At 44.7% G+C, this 22884-nt stretch overlaps 1 protein-coding gene across 2 annotated transcripts; it reads left to right on the top strand.

Moving 5' to 3' along the window:
- Positions 1-13099: 13099 nt before the first annotated feature.
- Positions 13100-21751, top strand: CHAMP1 (chromosome alignment maintaining phosphoprotein 1). 2 transcript variants are annotated; one of them, XM_073350749.2, is made up of 3 exons: positions 13100-13440; positions 13886-13998; positions 18000-21751. In XM_073350749.2, exon 3 carries the CDS (start codon positions 18063-18065, stop codon positions 20877-20879), a length of 2817 nt encoding a protein of 938 aa, XP_073206850.1. In that variant the 5' UTR covers positions 13100-13440; positions 13886-13998; positions 18000-18062; the 3' UTR covers positions 20880-21751. The 2 variants fall into 2 exon arrangements, with proteins under 2 accessions (XP_073206850.1, XP_073206849.1); XM_073350748.2 differs by lacking the exon at positions 13886-13998.
- The last annotated feature ends 1133 nt before the right edge of the window (positions 21752-22884 follow it).

Genomic DNA, 22884 nt, shown 5'->3' on the forward strand with positions numbered 1-22884 from the left:
GGTGCTATGCTCTTCTAGATCCACCAGGAGGTGGAACACCTAGTGGCATTTGCCTCCCAAGCTCTCTCCTCAGCTGAGCAGAAATACTCAGCTGGAGAGCAGGAAGCCCTAGCATGCATATGGACATTGAAAGTTGGCATCCTTATTTGTATGGCCACAGTTTCACATTACACACTGTCCACCAGGTGTTAACCACAGTGTGACACCGTTTGGGTCAGGGCATTGACCCCTTCAGATTCATAGTTGGGTTGATCAGCTACATCAGTACTACTTCTCAGCAGAGTACCATCTGGGTGAGCTCACTCGGGTGTCCTGGGCTTTACCTGACAAATCCACAGTAAGGGAGTTATGAGCTGGGGGAGGAAAACGCCCTGACTGACCTCTCTTTTGTCACCCCCAAATCACTGTTAGAGGCACTGCCTCAAGATGTAGTGTTACAAGGAGCTCTCAAATACTGTCTGGGAGAAGAACACATCTCAGTGAAGTGTAAGTCCTTTTCCCCCTAGAACCAGAGAGGCCCATGAGCTCCGTCTCCGCAAGTTCTTGATGGAAGAGGAAATGACACCCCAGCACACTCTGATTCTGGCCAAGGAGTCAGCCCTGTACAGTGGCCTCCACAGACAGGCAGTGCCCCTCTGAGCATGAGCCACAGAAGCCTAAGGACAAGCCTTACCTCGAGAGTAAGACACACTCACATGGGCACAAGAGCAGATTCCTGCAGAGGGCTGCTCATAAGAGACACGATCCCTCCCTAAGCCACACCAGGTCAGGTAAGATGTCATGAACAGATCCCACGGAACTGATACCGAAGGTCCCCCAAAAGCTGGGGGGTAAGGCTAAGAAGCTGCAGGATCCGTCAGTACTGCCGGAGATCTTAGTAACAGGGCACTTAGAGTGCCTGTCTGTGAGTTCTGCTCTAGATACTATATTGACAAAGCTTTTTAGAAAACACTGGATAACTGAAGCAAACAGCTATGGACAGCTCTGGCTTTTGTCATGGGAAGCCAGAAGGAACTGAGAAGGAGGCACCAGACATACCCCTTTCATGGCCTCGTCTCAATGCATGAGGAGAGTAGGGCTGCGTGTGCGGCCGAGCAATTCTGCTGGCAAAAGTCTGTTATGAGTTCATTGGGAGCACTACAGTATACGCATATATGCCTACAATATATGTGCAGAATCACTCGAAGGAGAAAACAAAGACACTCCACTACTTAGCTGTAGTAGTATTAATGTGTATTAAGGCTCACCAATAAACCCTCTATAGAAAAATATGAGACTTTCTGAATAAAGACAATTTTTCTTTTAATATTACAGACAAGTAACTACTAACATTTTTTAGACTATTGTCTTCACTCATCATGATAAGGTAGACTTCATGTTTTGGCTCCTGCTTTTGAGTGACCAGCCACTAGAGGGAGACTATCACAGTTTTGAACAGTTCTGACTTTCCATATTGCAGAATGGGTGGCATAAACATGCACACTAGCTAGCGCATTATACGTTCCTTTTGTTATCCACATTATGTTAACAGAGAAAGCAGGACTAGGTTTCACTATCCTCACAATATCATACTTGTACCTAAAAGAGAGTCACAGCTTTTTTTGTGCTGAACACAGTGATCTTTTCAAGTAGTCCCCAAAATGACTCCTGGGGTTTAATGGCCACAATCAAACAAATACGGATGGTCCAGGAAGAGAAAGGGACTCCTAAAGATGTTGGACTAGAGAGGGAGGATTTTCAGGCTATGACAAGAACCTGTTGCAATTAAATGAAGCCATTTAAAACATTTTTTTGCCTCAGTCTTCACAGACAAGGGCAGCTCCCAAACTGCTACACTAGACAGCTCAGTATGGGAAGGAGGTGAGCAGCCCTCAGTGGTGAAAGAACACGTTAAGGGCTATTTAGAAAAGCTGGACATACACAAGTCCAAGGGACTGGATCTAATGCATCCAAGGGTGCTGAGAGAGTTGGATGATGTGATTGCAGAGCCATTAGCCATTATCTCTGAAAACTGTGGTGATCGGGGGAGGTCCCGAATGAATGAAAAAAGGCAAATATAGTGCCCATCTTTAAAAAAGGGAAGAAAGAGAATCCAGGAAACTACAGACTGGTCAGCCTCATCTCAGTCCCTGGATATAACATAGAGCAGGTCCTCAAGGAATCCATTTTGAAGCACTTGGAGAAGAGGTAGGTGATCAGGAACCGTCAACATGGATTCACCCAGGGCAAGTTATGCCTGACCAACCTGATTGCCTTCTATGATGAGATAACTGGCTCTGTGGATATGGGGAAAGTGGTGGACATGATATATCTTAACGTTAGCAAAGCTTTTGATATGGTCTCCCACAGTATTAGTGATCAATGGCTCCATGTCTAGTTGGCAGCCGGTATCAAGTGGAGTGCCCCAAGGGTCGGTCTTGGGGCCGGTTTTATTCAATATCTTCATAAATGATCTGGAGGATGGTGTGGATTGCACTCTCAGCAAATTTGCGGATGATACTAAACTGGGAGGAGTGGTAGATACGCTGGAGGGGAGGGATAGGATACAGAAGGACCTAGACCAATTGGAAGATTGGGCCAAAAGGAATCTGATGAGGTTCAATAAGGATAAGTGCAGGGTCCTGCACTTAGGACGGAAGAACCCAATGCACAGCTACAGACTAGGGACCGAATGGCTAGGCAGCAGTTCTGCAGAAAAGGACCTAGGGGTGACAGTGGACGAGAAGCTGGATATGAGACAGCAGTGTGCCCTTGTTGCCAAGAAGGCCAATGGCATTTTGGGATGTATAAGTAGGGGCATAGCGAGCAGATCGAGGGACGTGATCGTTCCCCTCTATTCGACATTGGTGAGGCCTCATCTGGAGTACTGTGTGCAGTTTTGGGCCCCACACTTCAAGAAGGATGTGGATAAATTGGAGAGAGTCCAGCGAAGGGCAACAAAAATGATTAGGGGTCTGGAACACATGAGTTATGAGGAGAGGCTGAGGGAGCTGGGATTGTTTAGCCTGCAGAAGAGAAGAATGAGGGGGGATTTGATAGCTGCTTTCAACTACCTGAAAGGGGGTTCCAAAGAGGATGGCTCTAGACTGTTCTCAATGGTAGCAGATGACAGAACGAGGAGTAATGGTCTCAAGTTGCAGTGGGGGAGGTTTAGATTGGATATTAGGAAAAACTTTTTCACTAAGAGGGTGGTGAAACACTGGAATGCGTTACCTAGGGAGGTGGTAGAATCTCCTTCCTTAGAGGTTTTTAAGGTCAGGCTTGACAAAGCCCTGGCTGGGATGATTTAACTGGGAATTGGTCCTGCTTCGAGCAGGGGGTTGGACTAGATGACCTTCTGGGGTCCCTTCCAACCCTGATATTCTATGATTCTATGATTCTTGTCAGCAAGTTAAAAAAGTATGGATTGGATGAAAGTACTATAAGATAGATAGAAAGCTGGCTAGATCGTCAGGCTCAACGGGTAGTGATCAATGGCTCGATGTCTAGTTGGCAGCCGGTATCAAGTGGTGTGCCCCAGGGGTTGGTCCTGGGGCTGGTTCTGTTCAACATCTTCATGAATTATCTGGATGATGGGGTGGATTGCACCATCAGCAAATCCATGGATGACACTAAGCTGGGGGGAGAGATAGATATGCTGGAGGCTAGGGATAGGGTCCAGAGTGACCTTGACAAATTGAAGGATTGGGCCAAAAGAAATCTGATGAGGTTCAGCAAGGACAAGTGCAGAGTCATTCACTTAGGACGGAAGAATCCCATGCACTGCTACGGGCTGGGGACCGACTGGCTAAGCAGCAGTTCTGCAGAAAGGACCTGGGGATTACAGTGAAGGAGAAGCTGGATATGAGTCAACAGTGTCCCCTTGTTGCCAAGAAGGCTAACAGTATATTGGGCTGCATTAGTAGGAGCATTGCCAGCAGATCAGGGGAAGTGATTATTCCCCTCTATTCAGCACTGGTGAGGCCACATCTGGAGTACTGTGTCCAGTTTTGGGCCCCCCACTACAGAAAGGATGTGGACAAATTGGAGAGATTCCAGTGGAGGACAATGAAAATGATTAGGGGGCTGGGGCACATGACTTATGAGGAGAGGCTGAGGGAACTGGGGTTATTTAGTCTGCAGAAGAGAAGAGTGAGGCAGAATTTGATAGCAGCCTTCAACTACCTGAAGTGAGATTCCAAAGAGGATGGAGCTTGGCTGTTCCCATTGGTGGCAGATGACAGAACAAGGAGCAATGGTCTCAAGTTGCAGTGCGGGAGGTCTAGGTTGGATATTAGGAAAAACTATTTCACTAGAAGGGTAGTGAAGCACTGGAATGGGTTACCTAGGGATGTGGTGGAATCTCCATCCTTAGAGGTTTTTAAGGCTTGGCTTGACAAAGCCCTGGCTGGGATGATTTAGTTGGTGTTGGTTCAGCTTTGAGCAGGGGGTTGGACTAGATGACCTCCTGAGGTCTTTTCCAACCCTGATATTCTATGATTCTATATGTCAAGCAAGTGTTTGTTAGAAAAAGCATTTTCTGTTGTAAGATGCAAATTCGTTTTGCTGATCTTGTACCTAGACCATATGTTGAAGTTCAGATAAAAGGCTGGGAAATCTGAGAAAAATTGGCCTCCATTATTTTCTCTTTTTTCCTTTGATTTATAAATTGATTCCCACTCTCTGGGACTCCCTTTGTTTTTCACTTCTTTATGAACCCTGTTAATATTTTAAATGATATAAACAAAGGATTTAACCAGGTTTTGTAACTTGTAGTTTTCCTGCATGTTTCAGCTAATAAAGATAGAAGGCTAAACATCATGTGTTAAGCAGTTAAGCAGAAGCCATGAGAAAGGACCCTAAAAAATTCAGCAGTTGTAATGGGCAGGAGGTCAGATTTGGGGGTGAAGAAGAGATGGTGGTACTCTTCCAAGATCCACCATAGAATAGGATCCACTTACATGAGATGCCACGTGCAAATTAGTTTGAAAATATGACCATACATGGTCTCTGGTCTTCTTGGGCTTGGCTTCACCTAAGGGAAGTTCGTATACTCCACTGGGCTTCTGTCTTTTTTTGCGGAGAGGGAGTGTGTAGACAGACACCCAGTGAGGCATACTCCACTGATATCCTGCTGGGCTCTGCTAGGGTCTTTCAATTTGGCTCTGTCTTGATTAGGGGGTGGGAAAAAGTGGCGGTATTCTCCTAAGCCCACTCTCTTGAGGTGACGAAATGAGTTCCTGGCACTCACAATAGAGTGTGCAGATCTTCATATTATAATCCTTTATCTCCATCCCTAGCTGTTTTGATGACCAGTGAAATAGTTAATACTGTAACATCATGAGTACCCAAAGAAATTAACTGAGACCACCTTATCTAAAAATCCAACAAACTTGAATACCGTCAAAGCCCTAACACAGCAGTGTTTACTACCCCTAGAACTACTGACCAGCAGAACCACCCACAAGAACACTTTGTTCCAATTTCCCAGTCCCACAGCTACTCTCTCAAACCATACCCACCTGCAACCCAGCCAGTGGGGAAAAGGAAGCCTCTTACAATATTTTAAATGCCAACATTGTCATCAATTGGTATCAGAGTTAGTGCCTATTAAGATACAGAGGGCAGATTACATCCTTCTGAATTATTGGTAAAGGCTCTGAAAAAGCAGGCAGATATCGAATCAATTAGATTTGAGAACATGAATCAAGTGTATCTCAGCAACCATAACAGGTAGAGATTTACTTTTTTTTTTTTTTAATGACAGCTTAAATTCTGCAGAATAAAAAGGCAGCCCCAAACAGACTGGTATGCTGAACCAGCCTGTACCAGCTAAATCCCAGCCTGGACCATGGGTGACGAAATAACATCTACCCCTATGGGTCTCAAACTTTTGTACTGGTGACCCCTTTCACACAGCAAGCATCTGAGTGTGACCCCCCCTTATAAATATAAAAAAAGTGTTTTTAATTTAACTATTATAGATGCTGGAGGTGAAGCGGGGTTTGGGGGTGGAGGCTGACAGTTCATGACCCCCCACGTAATAACTTTGCAACCCCCTGAGGGGTCATGATCCCCAGTTTGAGAACCTCCGATCTACTCCTTGCTGAAGAAAGAAGGGAAGCTGGTGAACCTTGAGAGGTGCGAGCATTCTGCTGAAAAATATGCCCAAGAAGAAAAGGGGAGGGATAGAGATTGAAGATCAAATAATAATCAGAGATGGAATTTGTATTGTTAGTGTTCTGTTTCTTTCCCCCAGCCCTTTTATTCTTATATGCTCATATACTTGTTTCCAATATTGCAATCCCTAGCAAAAAGCAAAGAATTAACACAAATACAATTTCTGTTTAAACTAAAAGCCACTGTACAAGCCAAGCTTTTTGTCTGTCATACCATCATGACAGCCCACTAGAAGACAAAGGTGTGTGAGGGACAAAACTTGTTGAGATCTAGAGAGGTAAGGAAAGAGAGAAAGCAGATGAGCAACAGCAATACTCTCAACTGCATGTTTTCTGACCTCTCTTCATGAACATTTGCGTTCTTAATCACAATGATATTCCAATGCCACGGGAACCATTTTGTTGTGACAGACATCCCTGGCAGACTAGTTCATTATGGAGTAATGTAGTGAAGATTCCAGCGAGAGCTGAAAACCAGCCTTTCATTATATAAAGCTGCCTGCAGTGACTCATAAGCGTGAGTATCAACCTCGGGGCAGACTGTTAAGACCCAGGAAACAAAGCCCAAATTGGTTTTGAGATCTATATTTAGATTTCACCCACCAATTATCAAGTGTAAACTCCGTGGGCACTGTAACAGCCTAAACATGGAGTCACAGGAAGTACCCTTAGTTACTCTGTCTCACCACCCAGATGATAGATGGTCCCTTACACCAAGAATCACAGCAATATTCAGGTTACTCCCAATCCCAAAGGACAACTACCTTACCCTAGGTCAATTGCACCTTAGATCTGACACCAAAGACAGCACGTGTTGCCAGTCCTATAATAAACTATTTTATTAAATAGGAAAAGGAAATGAGAGTTATTTACAACGTTAAAGCAGGTAAACATATATGTACAAATGAATTACAATCTTAAGTTTCAAAAAGTAATAGAAGCTTCTTTAATAAGCAAGCTCTAGATGACCTTTAGGGCTAACCCAGGCTCCCACTTCTGCCTAGTAACCCTGCCCTGCAAAGTCCAAGTAGAGATACAAGTTCCGTCTTGTAGGTGTTTTTATTCTTCTCATCCTTTGTGCTCTGAACTGCAGGCTCAGCTAATGGGAGGAATCCATTTGGGTGATTGGAGGGGTGGGAGAGCAAAACAACAAATTTCTTTTGTCCTCTTTATTGTCCCACATTAATCCGTCTGGTGTCGATGGACCTTTCCTGTTGGACAGGACATAACACATGCTGTTGGGAGACTAGCACTGCACAGTAGCTAATGTCTCTCTCCTGTCTGATGATTTGCACTGTCACAGAAGCTCCCAATATAGCCACTCAAATATCTTACAATATGGGAAACAGATAATTGAGATTAATCATAGAATCATAGAACTGGAAGGGACCTCGAGAGGTCATCTAGTCCAGTCCCCTACACTCAAGGCAGGACTAAGTATTATGCCCATTCCTGACAGGTGTTTATATAACCTGCTCTTAAAAATCTCCAATGATGGAGATTCCACAACCTCCCTAAACAATTTATTCCAATCCTAAACCTCCCTTGCTGCAATTTAAGCCCATTGCTTTTTGTCATATCCTCAGAGGTTATTTTTTGTTCCTCCTCCTTGTAACAACCTTTTACATCCTTGAAAACTGTTATCATGTCCCATCTCAGTCTTCTTTTTTCCAAACTAAACAAACCCAATTTTTTCAATCTTCCCTCATAGGTCATGTTTTCTAGACCTTTAATAATTTTTGTTGCTCTTCTCTGGATTCTCTCCAATTTGTCCACATCCTTCCTGAAATGTGCCCAGAACTCGACACAATACTTCAGTTGAGGCCTAATCAGTGTGGAGTAGAGTGGAAGAATTACTTCTCGTGTCTTGCTTACAACACTGCTGCTAATACATCCCGAAAGAATGTTCGCTTTTTTTGCAGCAGTGTTACACTGTTGATTCATACTGAGCTTGTGGTCCACTATGACCCCCCCCCCCCGATCCCTTTCCGCAGTACTCCTTCCTAGGCAGTGATTTCCCATTTTGTATGTGTGCAACTGATTGTTCCTTCCTAAATGGAGTACTTTGCATTTGCCCTTATTGAATTTCATCCTATTTACTTCAGACCATTTCTCCAGTTTGTTCAGATCATTTTGAATTTTAATCCTATCCTTCAAAGCACTTGCAACCCCTCCCAGCTTGGTATCATCTGCAAACTTTATAAGTGTACTCTCCATGCCATTAGCTAACTCATTGATGAAGATATTGAACAGAACCAGACCCAGAACTGATCCCTGCGGGACTCCACTCGTTATGCCCTTCCAGCATGACTGTGAACCACTGATAAGTACTCTCTGGGAACAGTTTCCCTAGTTTGTTTATGAGAAGGTCATGTGAGACAGTATCAAAAGCTTTACTGAAGTCAAGATATACCACGTCTACTGCTTCCCCCCTATTCACAAGACTTGTTACCCTGTCAAAGAAAGCTATCAGGTTGGTTTGACACCATTTGTTATGACAAATCCATGCTGTTACTTATCACCTTATTATCTTCGAGATGTTTGCAAACTGATTGCTTAATTATTTGCTCCATTATCTTTCTGGGTACAGAAGTTAAGCTGACTGTTCTGTAATTCCCCTTGTTGTCTTTATTTCCCTTTTTATAGATTGAACTATATTTGCCCTTTTCCAGTCTTCTGGAATCTCTCCCATCTTCCATGACTTTTCAAAGATAATCGCTAATGGCTCAGATATCTCCTCAGTCAGCTCCTGGGCATAATGACAGGTTTCAGAGTAACAGCCGTGTTAGTCTGTCTTTGCAAAAAGAAAAGGAGTACTTGTGGCACCTTAGAGACTAACCAAGTTATTTGAGCATGAGCTTTCGTGAGCTACAGCTCACTCCATCGGATGCATACCGTGGAAACTGCAGTAGACATTATATACACACAGAGACCATGAAACAATACCCCCTCCCACCCCACTGTCCTGCTGGTAATAGCTTATCTAAAGTGATCATCAAGTTGGGCCATTTCCAGCACAAATCCAGGTTTTCTCACCCTCCAACCCTCCCCCCCCCCACAAACTCACTCTCCTGCTGGTAGTAGCCCATCCAAAGTGACCACTCTCTTCACAATGTGTATGATAATCAAGGTGGGCCATTTCCTGCACAAATCCAGGTTCTCTCACCCCCCTCCAAAAACCACACACACAAACTCAATCTCCTGCTGGTAATAGCTTATCCAAAGTGACCACTCTCCCTACAATGTGCATGATAATCAAGGTGGGCCATTTCCAGCATAAATCCAGGTTTTCTCACCCCCCCTCCCCCATACACACACAAACTCACTCTCCTGCTGGTAATAGCTCATCCAAAGTGACCACTCTCCCTACAATGTGCATGGTAATCAAGGTGGGTCATTTCCAGCACAGATCTAGGCTTTCTCACCCCCCCACCCCGGGGGAACACACACACACACACGTAAACTCACTCTCCTGCTGGCAATAGCTCATCCAAACTGACCACTCTCCAAGTGTAAACCCAAGTTTAACCAGAACGTCTGGGGGGGGGGGTAGGAAAAAGCAAGGGGAAATAGGCTACCTTGCATAATGACTTAGCCACTCCCAGTCTCTATTTAAGCCTAAATTAATAGTATCCAATTTGCAAATGAATTCCAATTCAGCAGTTTCTCGCTGGAGTCTGGATTTGAAGTTTTTTTGTTGTAAGATAGTGACCTTCATGTCGGTGATTGCGTGACCAGAGAGATTGAAGTGTTCTCCGACTGGTTTATGAACGTTATAATTCTTGACATCTGATTTGTGTCCATTTATTCTTTTACGTAGAGACTGTCCAGTTTGACCAATGTAAATGGCAGAGGGGCATTGCTGGCACATGATGGCATATATCACATTGGTGGATGTGCAGGTGAACGAGCCTCTGATAGTGTGACTGATATTATTAGGCCCTGTGATGGTGTCCCCTGAACAGATATGTGGGCACAGTTGGCAACGGGCTTTGTTGCAAGGATAGGTTCCTGGGCTAGTGGTTCTCTTGTGTGGTTTGTGGTTGTTGGTGAGTATTTGCTTCAGGTTGCGGGGCTGTCTGTAGGCAAGGACTGGCCTGTCTCCCAAGATTTGTGAGAGTGTTGGGTCATCCTTCAGGATAGGTTGTAGATCCTTAATAATGCGTTGGAGGGGTTTTAGTTGGGGGCTGAAGGTGACGGCTAGTGGCATTCTGTTATTTTCTTTGTTAGGCCTATCCTGTAGTAGGTGACTTCTGGAAACTCTTCTGGCTCTATCAATCTGTTTCTTCACTTCCGCAGGTGGGTATTGTAGTTGTAAGAAAGCTTGATAGAGATCTTGTAGGTGTTTGTCTCTGTCTGAGGGGTTGGAGCAAATGCGGTTGTATCGCAGAGCTTGGCTGTAGACGATGGATCGTGTGGTGTGGTCAGGGTGAAAGCTGGAGGCATGTAGGTAGGAATAGCGGTCAGTAGGTTTCCGGTATAGGGTGGTGTTTATGTGACCATTGTTTATTAGCACTGTAGTGTCCAGGAAGTGGATCTCTTGTGCGGACTGGACCAGGCTGTGGTTGATGGTGGAATGGAAATTGTTGAAATCATGGTGGAATTCCTCAAGGGCTTCTTTTCCATGGGTCCAGATGATGAAGATGTCATCAATATAGCACAAGTAGAGTAGGGGCTTTAGGGGACGAGAGCTGAGGAAGCGTTGTTCTAAATCAGCAATAAAAATGTTGGCATACTGTGGGGCCATGCGGGTACCCATAGCAGTGCCGCTGATCTGAAGGTATACATTGTCCCCAAAAGTAAAATAGTTATGGGTAAGGACAAATTGCAAATTGGATACTATTAATTTAGGCTTAAATAGAGACTGGGAGTGGCTAAGTCATTATGCAAGGTAGCCTATTTCCCCTTGCTTTTTCCTACCCCCCCCCCCCAGACGTTCTGGTTAAACTTGGGTTTAAACTTGGAGAGTGGTCAGTTTGGATGAGCTATTGCCAGCAGGAGAGTGAGTTTATGTGTGTGTGTGTGTGTGTTCCCCCGGGGGTGGGGGGGTGAGAAAGCCTAGATCTGTGCTGGAAATGACCCACCTTGATTACCATGCACATTGTAGGGAGAGTGGTCACTTTGGATGAGCTATTACCAGCAGGAGAGTGAGTCTGTGTGTGAATGGGGGTGGGGGGGTGAGAAAACCTGGATTTATGCTGGAAATGGCCCACCTTGATTATCATACACATTGTGAAGAGAGTGGTCACTTTGGATGGGCTATTACCAGCAGGAGAGTGAGTTTGGGGGGTGGGGCAAAGGGTGAGAAAACCTGGATTTGTGCTGGAAATGGCCCAACTTGATGATCACTTTAGATAAGCTATTACCAGCAGGACAGTGGGGTGGGAGGGGGTATTGTTTCATGGTCTGTGTGTGTATATAATGTCTACTGCAGTTTCCACGGTATGCATCTGATGAAGTGAGCTGTAGCTCACGAAAGCTCATGCTCAAATAAATTGGTTAGTCTCTAAGGTGCCACAAGTACTCCTTTTCTTCAGTCAGCTCCGTGAGTATTCTAGGATGCATTTCATCAGGCCCTGGTGACTTGAAGACATCTAATTTGTCCAAGTAATTTTCAACTTGTTCTTTCCCTATTTTAGCCTCTTCTGATCCTACCTCATTTTTACTGGCATTCACTATTCACTATGGTCCAATCACCACCAACCTTCTTGGTAAAAAACAAAAGTCATTATGCACTTCTGCCATTTCCACATTTTCTATTATTATTCCCCCCCCACCCCCACTTATTGAGTAACAGACCTACCCTGTCCTTGGTCTTCCTCTTGCTTCTAATATATTTGTAGAATGTTTTCTTGTTACCCTTTATGTCTCTAGCTAGTTTTATCTCGTTTTGTGCCTTGGCCTTTCTAATTTTGTCCCTACATACTTGTATTATTTGTTTATATTCATCCTTTGTAATTTCACCTAGTTTCCACTCTTTGTAGGATTCTTTTTTTGATTTTTAGATCATTGAAGATCTCCTGGTTAAGCCAGGGTGGTCTCTTGCCATACTTCCCATCTTTCCTATGAAGTGGGATAGTTTGCTCTTGTGCCCTTAATGTTTCTTGCAGCTAGTCACATGCAGTCAATAAAGACTAAACACATTCTTACGAACAACTATTTTAGGCGTTACTAACACAAAGGGGAGCCGGACTGATGCCAGGCATTTTGTCAGTGTTCAGTTGAGACCTGGAGACCTTGGCACGAGCTGGCAACTGGTGGGCCAGCACCACACATTCTAAGTTCCGTTTTCAGCCCCTCTGTCAAAAACAAAAGCCAAACCCCCATCAGCCAGATAAGTCTCATGCTGGGTCTCCAGGCTTACCTGCTTTGGGCATTTGCCCCAATACTAGACATTGGCATATCAGAACGTGCAAACACCACATGTAGGCGAGCAAAGCCTGGAGTCGCAACCGTAGCGTGCAGCCCAGTTCGAAACCAGGGGAAATTCCCAGTGTAGCCAGTGCCTCAGGGAGCCTTTGGGGAGGGAGCAAGAAGAAACCCCGGGATGTGAAGGACGGCTGCGGGGAGAGGGGAAGCAGTGAGTGGGAGACACTGGCACAGGCTGAGAGTGTGTAACAGATGCTCCCCCCCCCACACACGAGGGGCCACCTCCCCCGCAATCACATCAGCAAGGCCCCTCACTAGGCACCAGCAGGTTGCCACCGCAGCCAGCGGCCCTTGGCCCCAACAGGACCTAGAACGGGCCCTGCCCGGCTGCTGCACGTGCGGCGCCTGCCCGAGCCTTGCACACGCGCGCGCCACACCCCCAACGGGGGCCTCCCAGGGGCCTCCCCTCCTGCAACGGCCCCCGCGCGCTCTCTCCCCACCCGAACCGCCCCCGCTACACGCTCCAGCCGCAGCCATCGGCCCGCCCCCCGCGCGCGCGCACGCGCACACCGCCAGAAGGCCGCGGCACGTTCTCCGGGGACGCCTGCGGTCTCGCGCGGCGGAGGGCGGGGCAGAGACGGCTGCGGCGTTTCCGGTTGGGCAGCGGGAAGGGCCGGAGACCCAATAAAGCCGCCGCTGGGCGGCCGCGCGCGCGCCTCCCCTATTCTTCCCCCCCGCCCCCTCCCCATCGCCGCCCGCGGCGCCCTCAACCCGGCCTGCGGAAGCAAGAGCCGCCGCCATTGGAGGGGCCGCGCCCAGCCCGGGGTCTGCCCGCGCGCGCGGAGCCCCCGCCTGACCGGAGCGGCGGGAACAACGACCTCGAGAGAGTCCCCCGCCCCCTTCCGCCGCTGCGGTGAGTCCGGCCGGGAAAGGGCTTGCGGCGGGGCGGGGCGGAACCATCTCCGGGCAGGCGCGGGACCGAGGCCTCCGTCCCCCCACCGTGCCGGGGCCGTTCGTGCTGGAGACCCGCCCCCGGTAGCGCGCTCGGGGCCGGTCGGGGCCGGTCAGACTCGCGCTCAGGCCCCTCCCCCGCTCTGCGCGATCCCCTCCCCCCACACGCCCCCGGGCTGCTGCTCGCTAGGCCCCGAGCCGGGCGTGCGAGGAGGCTGCCCCCGTGCGGGGGCGTGAATCCCCCCCCCCTCGGCCCGCCTCCGCGCGGTTGGTCCTAGCATTTAAATGCGTGAACCCTCCACACAGCCCGCCCCCAGGGTTATATTGAGGTTAACGGCAATAGAAAACGCGGAATCAAAATACTTAAAAAAAAAAAAAATGGTGAAAGCTGTACTTGGTGTAAACAGCAGCCTTTGAAACCCGCGCCGTGCGGCGCCGAGACCTGAGCGTGCAGCCGATTTCCTTGCCCCAGTGACGAGAAAAAAAACAAACAAAAAACAGCTGCCAGAAATAGAGACAGGTTAGCTGAATTGCAAACTTTCCTTCATTTTTAATAATCTAGGATCATGTTTTTTCAAGTAAAGGAGTTTCTCTACAGCGTGCAACTTTTAAGGGACTGTCCCTGTCACTTGTTAGAATCAACTTGATGGGCTATATCATCCCATCAGTTCCGTAGGGAGCGGTGCAAATTATGTCGGGGAGGCCAAATTTACTGATCCTCCGAGCTGAGCCGCATACAGTAATCTTCAGACGTTCGAGAGCTGCAAGAAATGCACAACCTGCCCTGCAGGGCAGAGCTTGCTGGGGCTCAGCGCTTCTGCCCCAACATCCCCTCCCAGAGCTAAAGCCCTTAGTTCCCCCCTCTGCAGAGGGGGGAACTAAGTCCCTAATCCCACTACCCCGCTGCAGGGCAGGTGCCCTGAGCTCTCTTCTCTCCACACCCCACATCCCCCAATCTGGTAGGCGAAGGATTGAGAGTGGCCTGGGCTCTGAGAGACTCACTTTAACTGTAAAAAAGTCATGTGGCTCATGAGACACAATTTGGCCATACCAGGATTATGAATTCAGGCATATGAGGAAGGCTGGAGCAAGTCTATTGAGTGGTGTTTTAGAAGTGGATCCTGAAATAGTTTGTGAGAGATATGTGCACACTTTTTGGGATGTCTATGAAGGTGGGCAGCAGTAGCATATAGTAGTTGGTGCAGGTGCCTGAGTAGCAGTTTCTTCGGGAGATCTTAAGTAAAGGAGTTAGAACAGTCAGTAAGGAAAGAAATTAAGATGCAATAAAGTAAGAGAGATAAGAGTTAAGGAGAATATGTTCGGATGTGATTATATATGGATTTTGCCAATTTAATTTTTCTTTCCAGTTTAACTATCTTTAAAGCTAAATTAATCTAATTTTGTGCTAAACTTAGATTCTAAGCCTTACATTACCAGGAAAATGTTGTTGTTTGTTATATTATAAATGTTTCTGAAAACTAATTGTCTGGCATGGGATGAATTTTCAGCCAATTCAGTATCCTCATGCAATGTACTTGAAAAAGAGCATCACAGGGACTGTTTTTTATTTAAATCATATTTTTATTTGTTAAATACATTTTTCTCTTTAAAATAAATCTATTTAAAATTCAGTCTATGCTAACCCTAAGTTTACTATAATCTATTATAATAATTTAAATTTTAAAAAAATCACAGTACATGGGACATCAAACCGCGGCCGGTGGGAGCCACGATTGGCCAAACCTGCTGACACGGCAGGTAAACAAACCGGCCCGGTCCACTGCTGCTTGTTGGGGATGGTTTAATTATGCTGATGGGAAAGCTCTCTGCCGTCAGTATGTAGAATGGCTGCATGCAGTGGTACAGTTGTGCCATTCTAATGTCTGTAATGTAGACATAGACTTAGGACTAGTCTATGCTGGCAATGCTAAAGTGCTGCTGTGGCAGCACTTTAATGGGCCTTGTGTGGTCGCAGCGCAGCGCTGGGAGTGAGCTCTCCCAGCGCTCTAAAAAAAACCACCTCTACGAGAGGCATAGCTACCAGCGCTGGTGCCCTGTCTATACTAGCGCTTAACAGTGATGAAACTTGCAGCGTTCAGGGGTGTGTTTTTTCACTCCCCTGAGCGAGAAAGTTGCAGCGCTGTAAATTGCCAGTGTAGACAAGCCCTTGGTCGACATTGCACTTGTTAAACATGTAGCATGATGTGGTGGTTACAATAAAAAATTGAGCACAAATTTGACGCAGTCTGATCCCACTCTGTAACAGACTCACCTTATTTTTATCCTTTCATCTGGGAGACAATGAAAGCCAAAGAGTAGTCTCAAACCACAGAAATTCCTATAAATATAAAATGTATTGAAGTACAAAATAATTCAACCTCCCAAGAAGGGTTAGTAATATGCCATGTGTCAAGAAATTCTGAAAATGATTGGACATGAAGGGAGGAAGAGAGAGGGCTCAGAGACAGACGACAAAAATATTTAGGGATATGGAAGAGCTTCCATATAAAAAGATGTTGAAGAGATTTGGGATGGTTTAGTATAGAGAGGGATATAATAAAGGTATGTATAATAAGTGGTATGGAAAAGGTAAATGGACCCATCTTATCCACCCTTTCTCGCAATAAAAGGATATGGTGTTCAATAAAATTAAAAAGCAACATATTTAAAACAGCTCAAAGGAAGTAGTTTGCACATAAAGTACATTTAGTCTGTGGAACTTGTTGCCACAAGATATACTGAAACCAGCAGTTTAGCAGGGTTCATAAAAGGATTGAACATTTAGTATGGGTAGTAGGCGATCCAGAGTTATAGTAAGGATTAAAATAAATAATAAAATCTCAAAGATTTTTTTTAACCCACGTTTCCAGTTCAGATTCTGTGGTTTCAAAATGTGTGTATATCAAAGCCATGTCTTCCAGAAAAAAAAAAGCTTTCATCTTTTAGGTAAATGAATTATTTTTTGATACAGAAGTGTACAATTGGGCAACCATTTTTCTGTACATATGTGAAGGATTTTTTTTCTCAGCCCTAGAGCAGTGACTCAACCTTACTTCCAGACTAGGTCTTCTAGACACGACCTCAATACAAATAAATAATATTAATAATATTAACATTATTATTAATAATTTACTACCACACACATATTCCTTTCCCAGTACAAGGGCACCGATGAAAATAGGTGAAAATAGTTGATGGGATATGGTTAGATTGGGTCTTCTATTTACAGCAATAATTTATCTGGACATCTTGTTATCACACTATCACTTTTCATCGTTGGAGACACTATCAGGTGAAATCTAGTCAGTTTTTTTTTTAATGAGTTACATAAGAACAGCCATGCTGGGTCAGACCAAAGATCCATCTAGCCCAGTATTCTGTTGTCTGACAGTGGCCAGTGCCAGGTGCCCCAGAGGGGATGAATTGGTTACGTAATCATAGAGTGATCCATCCCCTGTTGCCCACTCTGCTGCATCTGTCTTAATCTCTGTGATTTTGTTTTGGTTTTACAGTCAGTTTTTTATTTTATAAATATATTTATTCCCCTCCACTGTGTGAAAGACCCATACATGCTGGAGAAACCACCTATACAGAGGGCTGTGAAATGCACAAAAACTGAAAAAGAAATTTTTTTCTCTGCTTTTTCAATGTCGGTAATCTTAAATGTAACAACAGCAGGTAAACTTCAGACAACAGCATGGTTTTTTAATTGACAGTCATTCTGTGTGTCACAAATGTGGTTTTTCATGAAAAATAATTACTGTATGGAAATGAGGGTTTAGTGAATAGAGCAGTTGACTGAGAGTCAGGACCTCATGGTTCTGTTCCAGCTTTATGAAATGCTTATGTGGACTTGTCTCAGATGGTTAATTTCTCCTTCTAGTTTATTAATCTGTAAAATGAAGATAACAGTCCTAGAGTGGTTTTGCAAAGATTAACTTTTTGAAAGTGGTTCTACTTTTCAGATGAAATGTAGTATAAGTATTCTCATATCAAGCAAAGAAATGTTTGTCAGATGAACATGGTGCCATGAGCTAAATATTTGTTACATAGGTCCCGTGCATGTGGTTTATTTGCAAAGTCCGTCCACTGATAAATATATACCAACCAGACCCACCTGGTAAACAGAAATAGAATTTAAATTACTTGCACAAACTCCACTATGTGCCGTGACTTGCAGGCCAAGGGGAAATCTGTATTTGTATGTTTTCATGCAGGAGGTTATAGCCATGCAAAAGTTATTTTTCCCCGCAGAGCAAAATAATTTATTAAATTGATGTATCAATTTGCTATGTAAGAGAAGTAGGTGTATTTTGTGTAAAAGAAAGATTCAGCTGCTGATGACACTTTTCGTAACTATCTTGAGGGTTTGTAAATGTCTGGATTGGCTTGATCTTGCTGGGATTAATTTTTATTCTAGAAATGGAGAAGTGCATCAAGCTGATTCAAAATGAACAAAAAATAAAGAAGTAAATTTTGTATTATATGAGCTAAATATGCAATGTTTTACCTCTATTGCAGGAATACAGAAGCTTGCTGTTTTCGACTTGTAGTGCTGTGCAAGCTGCAACGGACCATAGAAAAATGGACATGTTCCAGATACTGCGTAAAACATCAGAGCATTTAGAATGTGATCACTGCAGTTTCAGAGGGACAGATTATGAAAACATACAAATTCATATGGGTACCATCCACCCAGAATATTGTGATGAAATGGATGCTGCTGGTTTAGGTAAACTTATATTTTATCAGAAAAGTGCAAAACTGTTCCACTGTCACAAATGTTTCTTTACCAGCAAGATGTATTGCAACGTTTATTATCACATTACATCACAACATGCAGTACCTGAAAAGTGGAATGAAGACCAGAAAGATCAGGTAGAAGCTGAGACTGAATCCGTGAAAACATCACTCATTCGGGAGCCACAGAAACCTGCCCTTTCCCCTGAACCACAGAAACCTGCCCTTTCCCTGGAACCACAGAAACCTGACCCAGTTATTTCCCCCAAACTTCAGAAATCGGCAGTGTCCCCTGAGCCTAAGAAGCCTTCCCCAGCGGTGTCCCCTGAGCCTGAGAAGCCTTCCCCAGCAGTGTCCCCTGAGCTCCAGAAGCCTGCCGCGGCAGTGTCTCCTGATTCCCTCAGGCATTCCCCAGCCATGTCCCCTGAGCCCCAGAAGCCTGCCCCGGCAGTGTCCCCTGAGCCCCAGAAGCCTGCCCCAGCGGTGTCCCCTGAGCCCCGAAGGCGTTCACCAGTGGTGTCTCCAGAGCCCCAGAAGCCTGCCCCAGCGGTGTCCCCTGAGCCCCGCAGGCGTTCCCCAGCGGTGTCCCCCGAGCCCCGCAGGCGTTCCCCGGCGGTATCTCCGGAGCCCCGCAGGCATATGACTCAGATGCGGAGGCCTGCTCCTGCTTTGTCTCCTGAACCCCGCAGACCTGCTTCTGCAATTTCCCCAGAATCATGGAGGCCTGCTCCCTCCGCTTCTCCTGAGCCCTGGAGGCCTGCTGCTGCTATTTCTCATGAGCTACAGAAATCTCCCACTGCTGTCTCTCCCTGGCCCCAAAAATCTGCCCCGGTGGTGTCCCCCGAGCCGCGGAGGCCTGCCCCGGTGGTGTCCCCCGAGCCGCGGAGGCCTGCCCCGGTGGTGTCCCCCGAGCCGCGGAGGCCTGCTCCTGACCCTTGGAAACCTGCATCCTTCTCTGAGCCCCAGAAATCTACTCTTGTTTCGTCTGAGCCATGGAAACCCATCTCCTCTGTGTACCCTGAAGGCTGGAAACCTGTTCTTTCTCCTGATACTTGGATGTCTGCTCCCCCTCTTTCACCTGAACTCCGAAAACCTAGTCACACTGTTTCCTCTGAAGTTTGGAAATCTTCTCTGTTTTCTGATCTTCGTAAACCTGCTCCCTCAATGTCTCCTGAGTCTTGGAAACTTACTTCCGAGTCCCGGAAGTCAACCTTCTTCTCTGAGACTCAGAAGTCTGCCCCCACCATTTCCCCTGAGGGACAGAAACGGGCCTTCTTCCCTGAATCCCGGAAAAGAGCCCTCTTCTCTGAGCCTCGAAAATCTGCTCCTGCTGGTTCATCTGAGGTCCAGAAACGTGCTTTCTTCCCTGAGCCTCAGATGTCTGCTACTACTGTTTCCCCTGAAGTCCAGAAACATGCCCTTTTTACTGAGTCCCAGAAACCTGCTCCTTTCTCTCCTGAAGTCCAGAAACATGCCTTCTTCCCAGAGCCCCAGAAACTTGCGGCTGTTTCCCCTGAAGTCCAGGAACATACTGGCTTCCCAGAGCCTCTGAAAGCTTCTCCTGCTGCCTCCCCTGAGATCCAGAAACATGTCCCCTTCACTGAGTCCCAGAAACCTGCTCCTGCTGTTTCTCCCGAGGTGCAGAAACTTGCCCTGTTCACTGAGTCCCAAAAACCTGCTTCTGCTGTTTCCCCTGAGACACAAAAACAAGCCGCCTTTACTGAGCCTCAGAAATGTGGTGTTTCCTCTGATGTCCAGAAGCATGCTCCGTTTTCTGAGATCCTGAAATCTGCTCCTGCTGTTTCCGCTGAGGTCCAGAAACATGCTCTTTCTACTGATCCCCACAAACCTGCTCATTCTGTTTCCTCTGAGGTCCAGAAAAATGTTCTTTTTCCTGAGCCTCTCAAACCTGCTTCAGCTGTTTCCGCTGAGCCCCAGATGCCTATTGAGTCCGATGAGAGTGATTTCCTAGCTCAGAGTTTAGAAGACCAAAAAACACTGGATGATCTATTGTCTCAGGAAGAGCAGTCAATCTTAGTGAAGGAGCCTTCAGAAGATATGTTGTATTCATGCCCCAAAAAGAAGCCTAAGAAGGAAAACCAGGAGACCTCTGATAATGAACTAAATAACAGTGAATGTGGAAAAACAGAGATGGATTCTGTCGAGGTAAAGGAACAAGAATCAAATAGTGATCAAGAACAGTTTGATACGGAATCGTCTGATTACAACAAAGAGAGCAAAATAGATGCAGCTACTCCCATTCAGCCACAGTGCATACTGCAATTTACAGAAGAGAAAGAGGCTTTCATCTCAGAAGAAGAGATCGCAAAATACATGAAGCGTGGAAAGGGAAAGTATTATTGCAAAATTTGTTGCTGTCGTGCAATGAAAAAAGGTGCTGTTTTGCATCATTTAGTTAACAAGCACAATGTTCAAAGCCCCTACAAATGTAAAATATGTGGAAAGGCTTTTCTTTTGGAGTCCCTTCTTAAAAACCACGTTGCTGCTCATGGTCAAAGTTTGCTTAAATGTCCACGCTGTAATTTTGAATCAAATTTTCCCAGAGGCTTTAAGAAACATTTAACCCATTGCCAAAGCCGTCATAGTGAAGATACAAATAAAAAGCAATTGGACAGCCTTGAACCTCTTGAACAAATGTGATTGTTTTTGTTTCCTTATACTCAATGAGTTTAATTTACTAAAATGTGTAAGTATTGCTGTATGTTAGCTAAGTAAGTAGTTTAGCTGATCTGACAAGTCAAAAGATGCGTGGTTTATTGTACTGTGTTTAACTTGTCTTATAGCTTGTATTACTGAAAGGATGTATTATTCAAAAGTTGTTCTAAATACATGTTCATGTCCCTGTATTATTATTCAGTAGATTCATACTTTATTCGTCAGAGATGCTATATTTCTGAAACCAAAACAGGGGTGAAAACTAGTTTTGTAAAGATTGTTGTAAAACATGCAGGCCATAAAGTGGAGGTGTGGCAAACAACCCATATCATATTACTGTGAAGATTGAACTTAGTTTTTCACATCTCTCAAATGTCTTATTTTTTAAAATGTGAAGCAAAGCCTCAAAATTAGTAGCCCAGTGAAACTGAATGTGATTAATCAGGCATGAAAAAATGATGTTGGTTTTCTGGAATAATTATGCCCTGAGCTTGTGATTGAGTGTATAGCATTTGTTGGAAATTCACTGCTCTCACCTCTTTGAATGATTTATCTCAGACTTTTAAAATGTCAAGGTACTTATTTTGTGACGTATTTTGACCATGTTTTAAGCATGTGCTAATATACATTAAATTGATGGAGTGATATCAGATTTAGTGTGTGTGTGTGTATGTATATATATATATATATATATATATATATATATATATATATATATATATATATACACATATACATACAGCAACCAGAATTTTCTCTTGTTGACTCCAATGTTTTGTATGCCAGAGAAAACTGAATTTCTTGTATCTGGTAAAATGTTATGCTTCAATCTTTTAATAAAAAGCTAACGTGAACATGACATTGTTTTTGTCTATTCTTTCAAAGAAAAGCCTGTGATAGTCTGCTATGTTGTAGTCTCAAATACTTTTGAATAGCAGCATTCAGTGCAGAATAAATCTGAAGTTTTTCTGTAGGTATTATAGCTTTCTGTTAATGGAAGTAAAATTAGTTTAAACTCCCATGTCTGTACTTTAGAAAGGAGCATTAAATATAAGAGGAGGAAAATACCTGTAATATACCATTGTAGGGAAGGCGTACGCTATTTAGTGTTCTGTCCCATTTCCAATCCTTTTGTTTTAATTATTTTTGGATGTTACTTACCTGACATTGCTATTTTCCATTAGATACAGTAAGTTATCCTTCTCTGCTTTGGCCACATACTAATGCATTTACACTGGAGTAAATAATAGTAACAGACTGTGTATTTTCATTTCAGTTTAATGGTAGGAAGTCAACCTGTTACTTCCAATGAAAGCAATAAACTCTAGGCTGTACTGTAGACAATAGTCCTGCATTGTAAAGAGGGCAAGTACCTAATCTACCAGGCCATTTGTTTCTAGTTTTCCCATAATCCCATAAGTGGATTTTAAGGTCACTTTTGTGGGCTCATAACACAAGCATTTGGGGTCACCAAATGAAATTAATAAGGAGCAGGTTTAAAACAAAAGGAAGTCTTTTTTTCACACAGCACAGTGTCAACCTCTGGAATTCCTTACCAGAGGATGTTGTGAAGGCCAAGACTATAACAGAGTTCAAAAAAGAACTAGATACATTCATGAAGGATAGGTCCATCAATTGCTGTTAGCCGGGATGGGCAGGGGTGGTGTCTCTAACCCAGGGGTTCTCACAACAATTTTTTTCATGGCCTCAGAATGCAGCCACCAACTCTTGCTGGTGGCCACCCTGACAGTTTTTCCTAAAATAATTAACTTTAGGAAAAACAAATATTCACATATACATGTCCAAATCATTGTAATTTATTTATGTAGAGATTTTTTTGCAGACTCAGTAATAAATATATTCTTTACTGAGCCTAAACAGAATAGAAACACAAATAAGTTGGTTTGCACATTCTTGTCTTTTTGTTGTTTCTTTTGCTTTTTGGTTGCTTTTTTAAAAAAGACTTGCTAGCTAGTAAGTCTATTGCTGC

This window comes from Lepidochelys kempii, chromosome 1 (assembly GCF_965140285.1).
Source record: "Lepidochelys kempii isolate rLepKem1 chromosome 1, rLepKem1.hap1, whole genome shotgun sequence".
Classification (NCBI taxonomy): Eukaryota; Metazoa; Chordata; order Testudines; family Cheloniidae; genus Lepidochelys; species Lepidochelys kempii.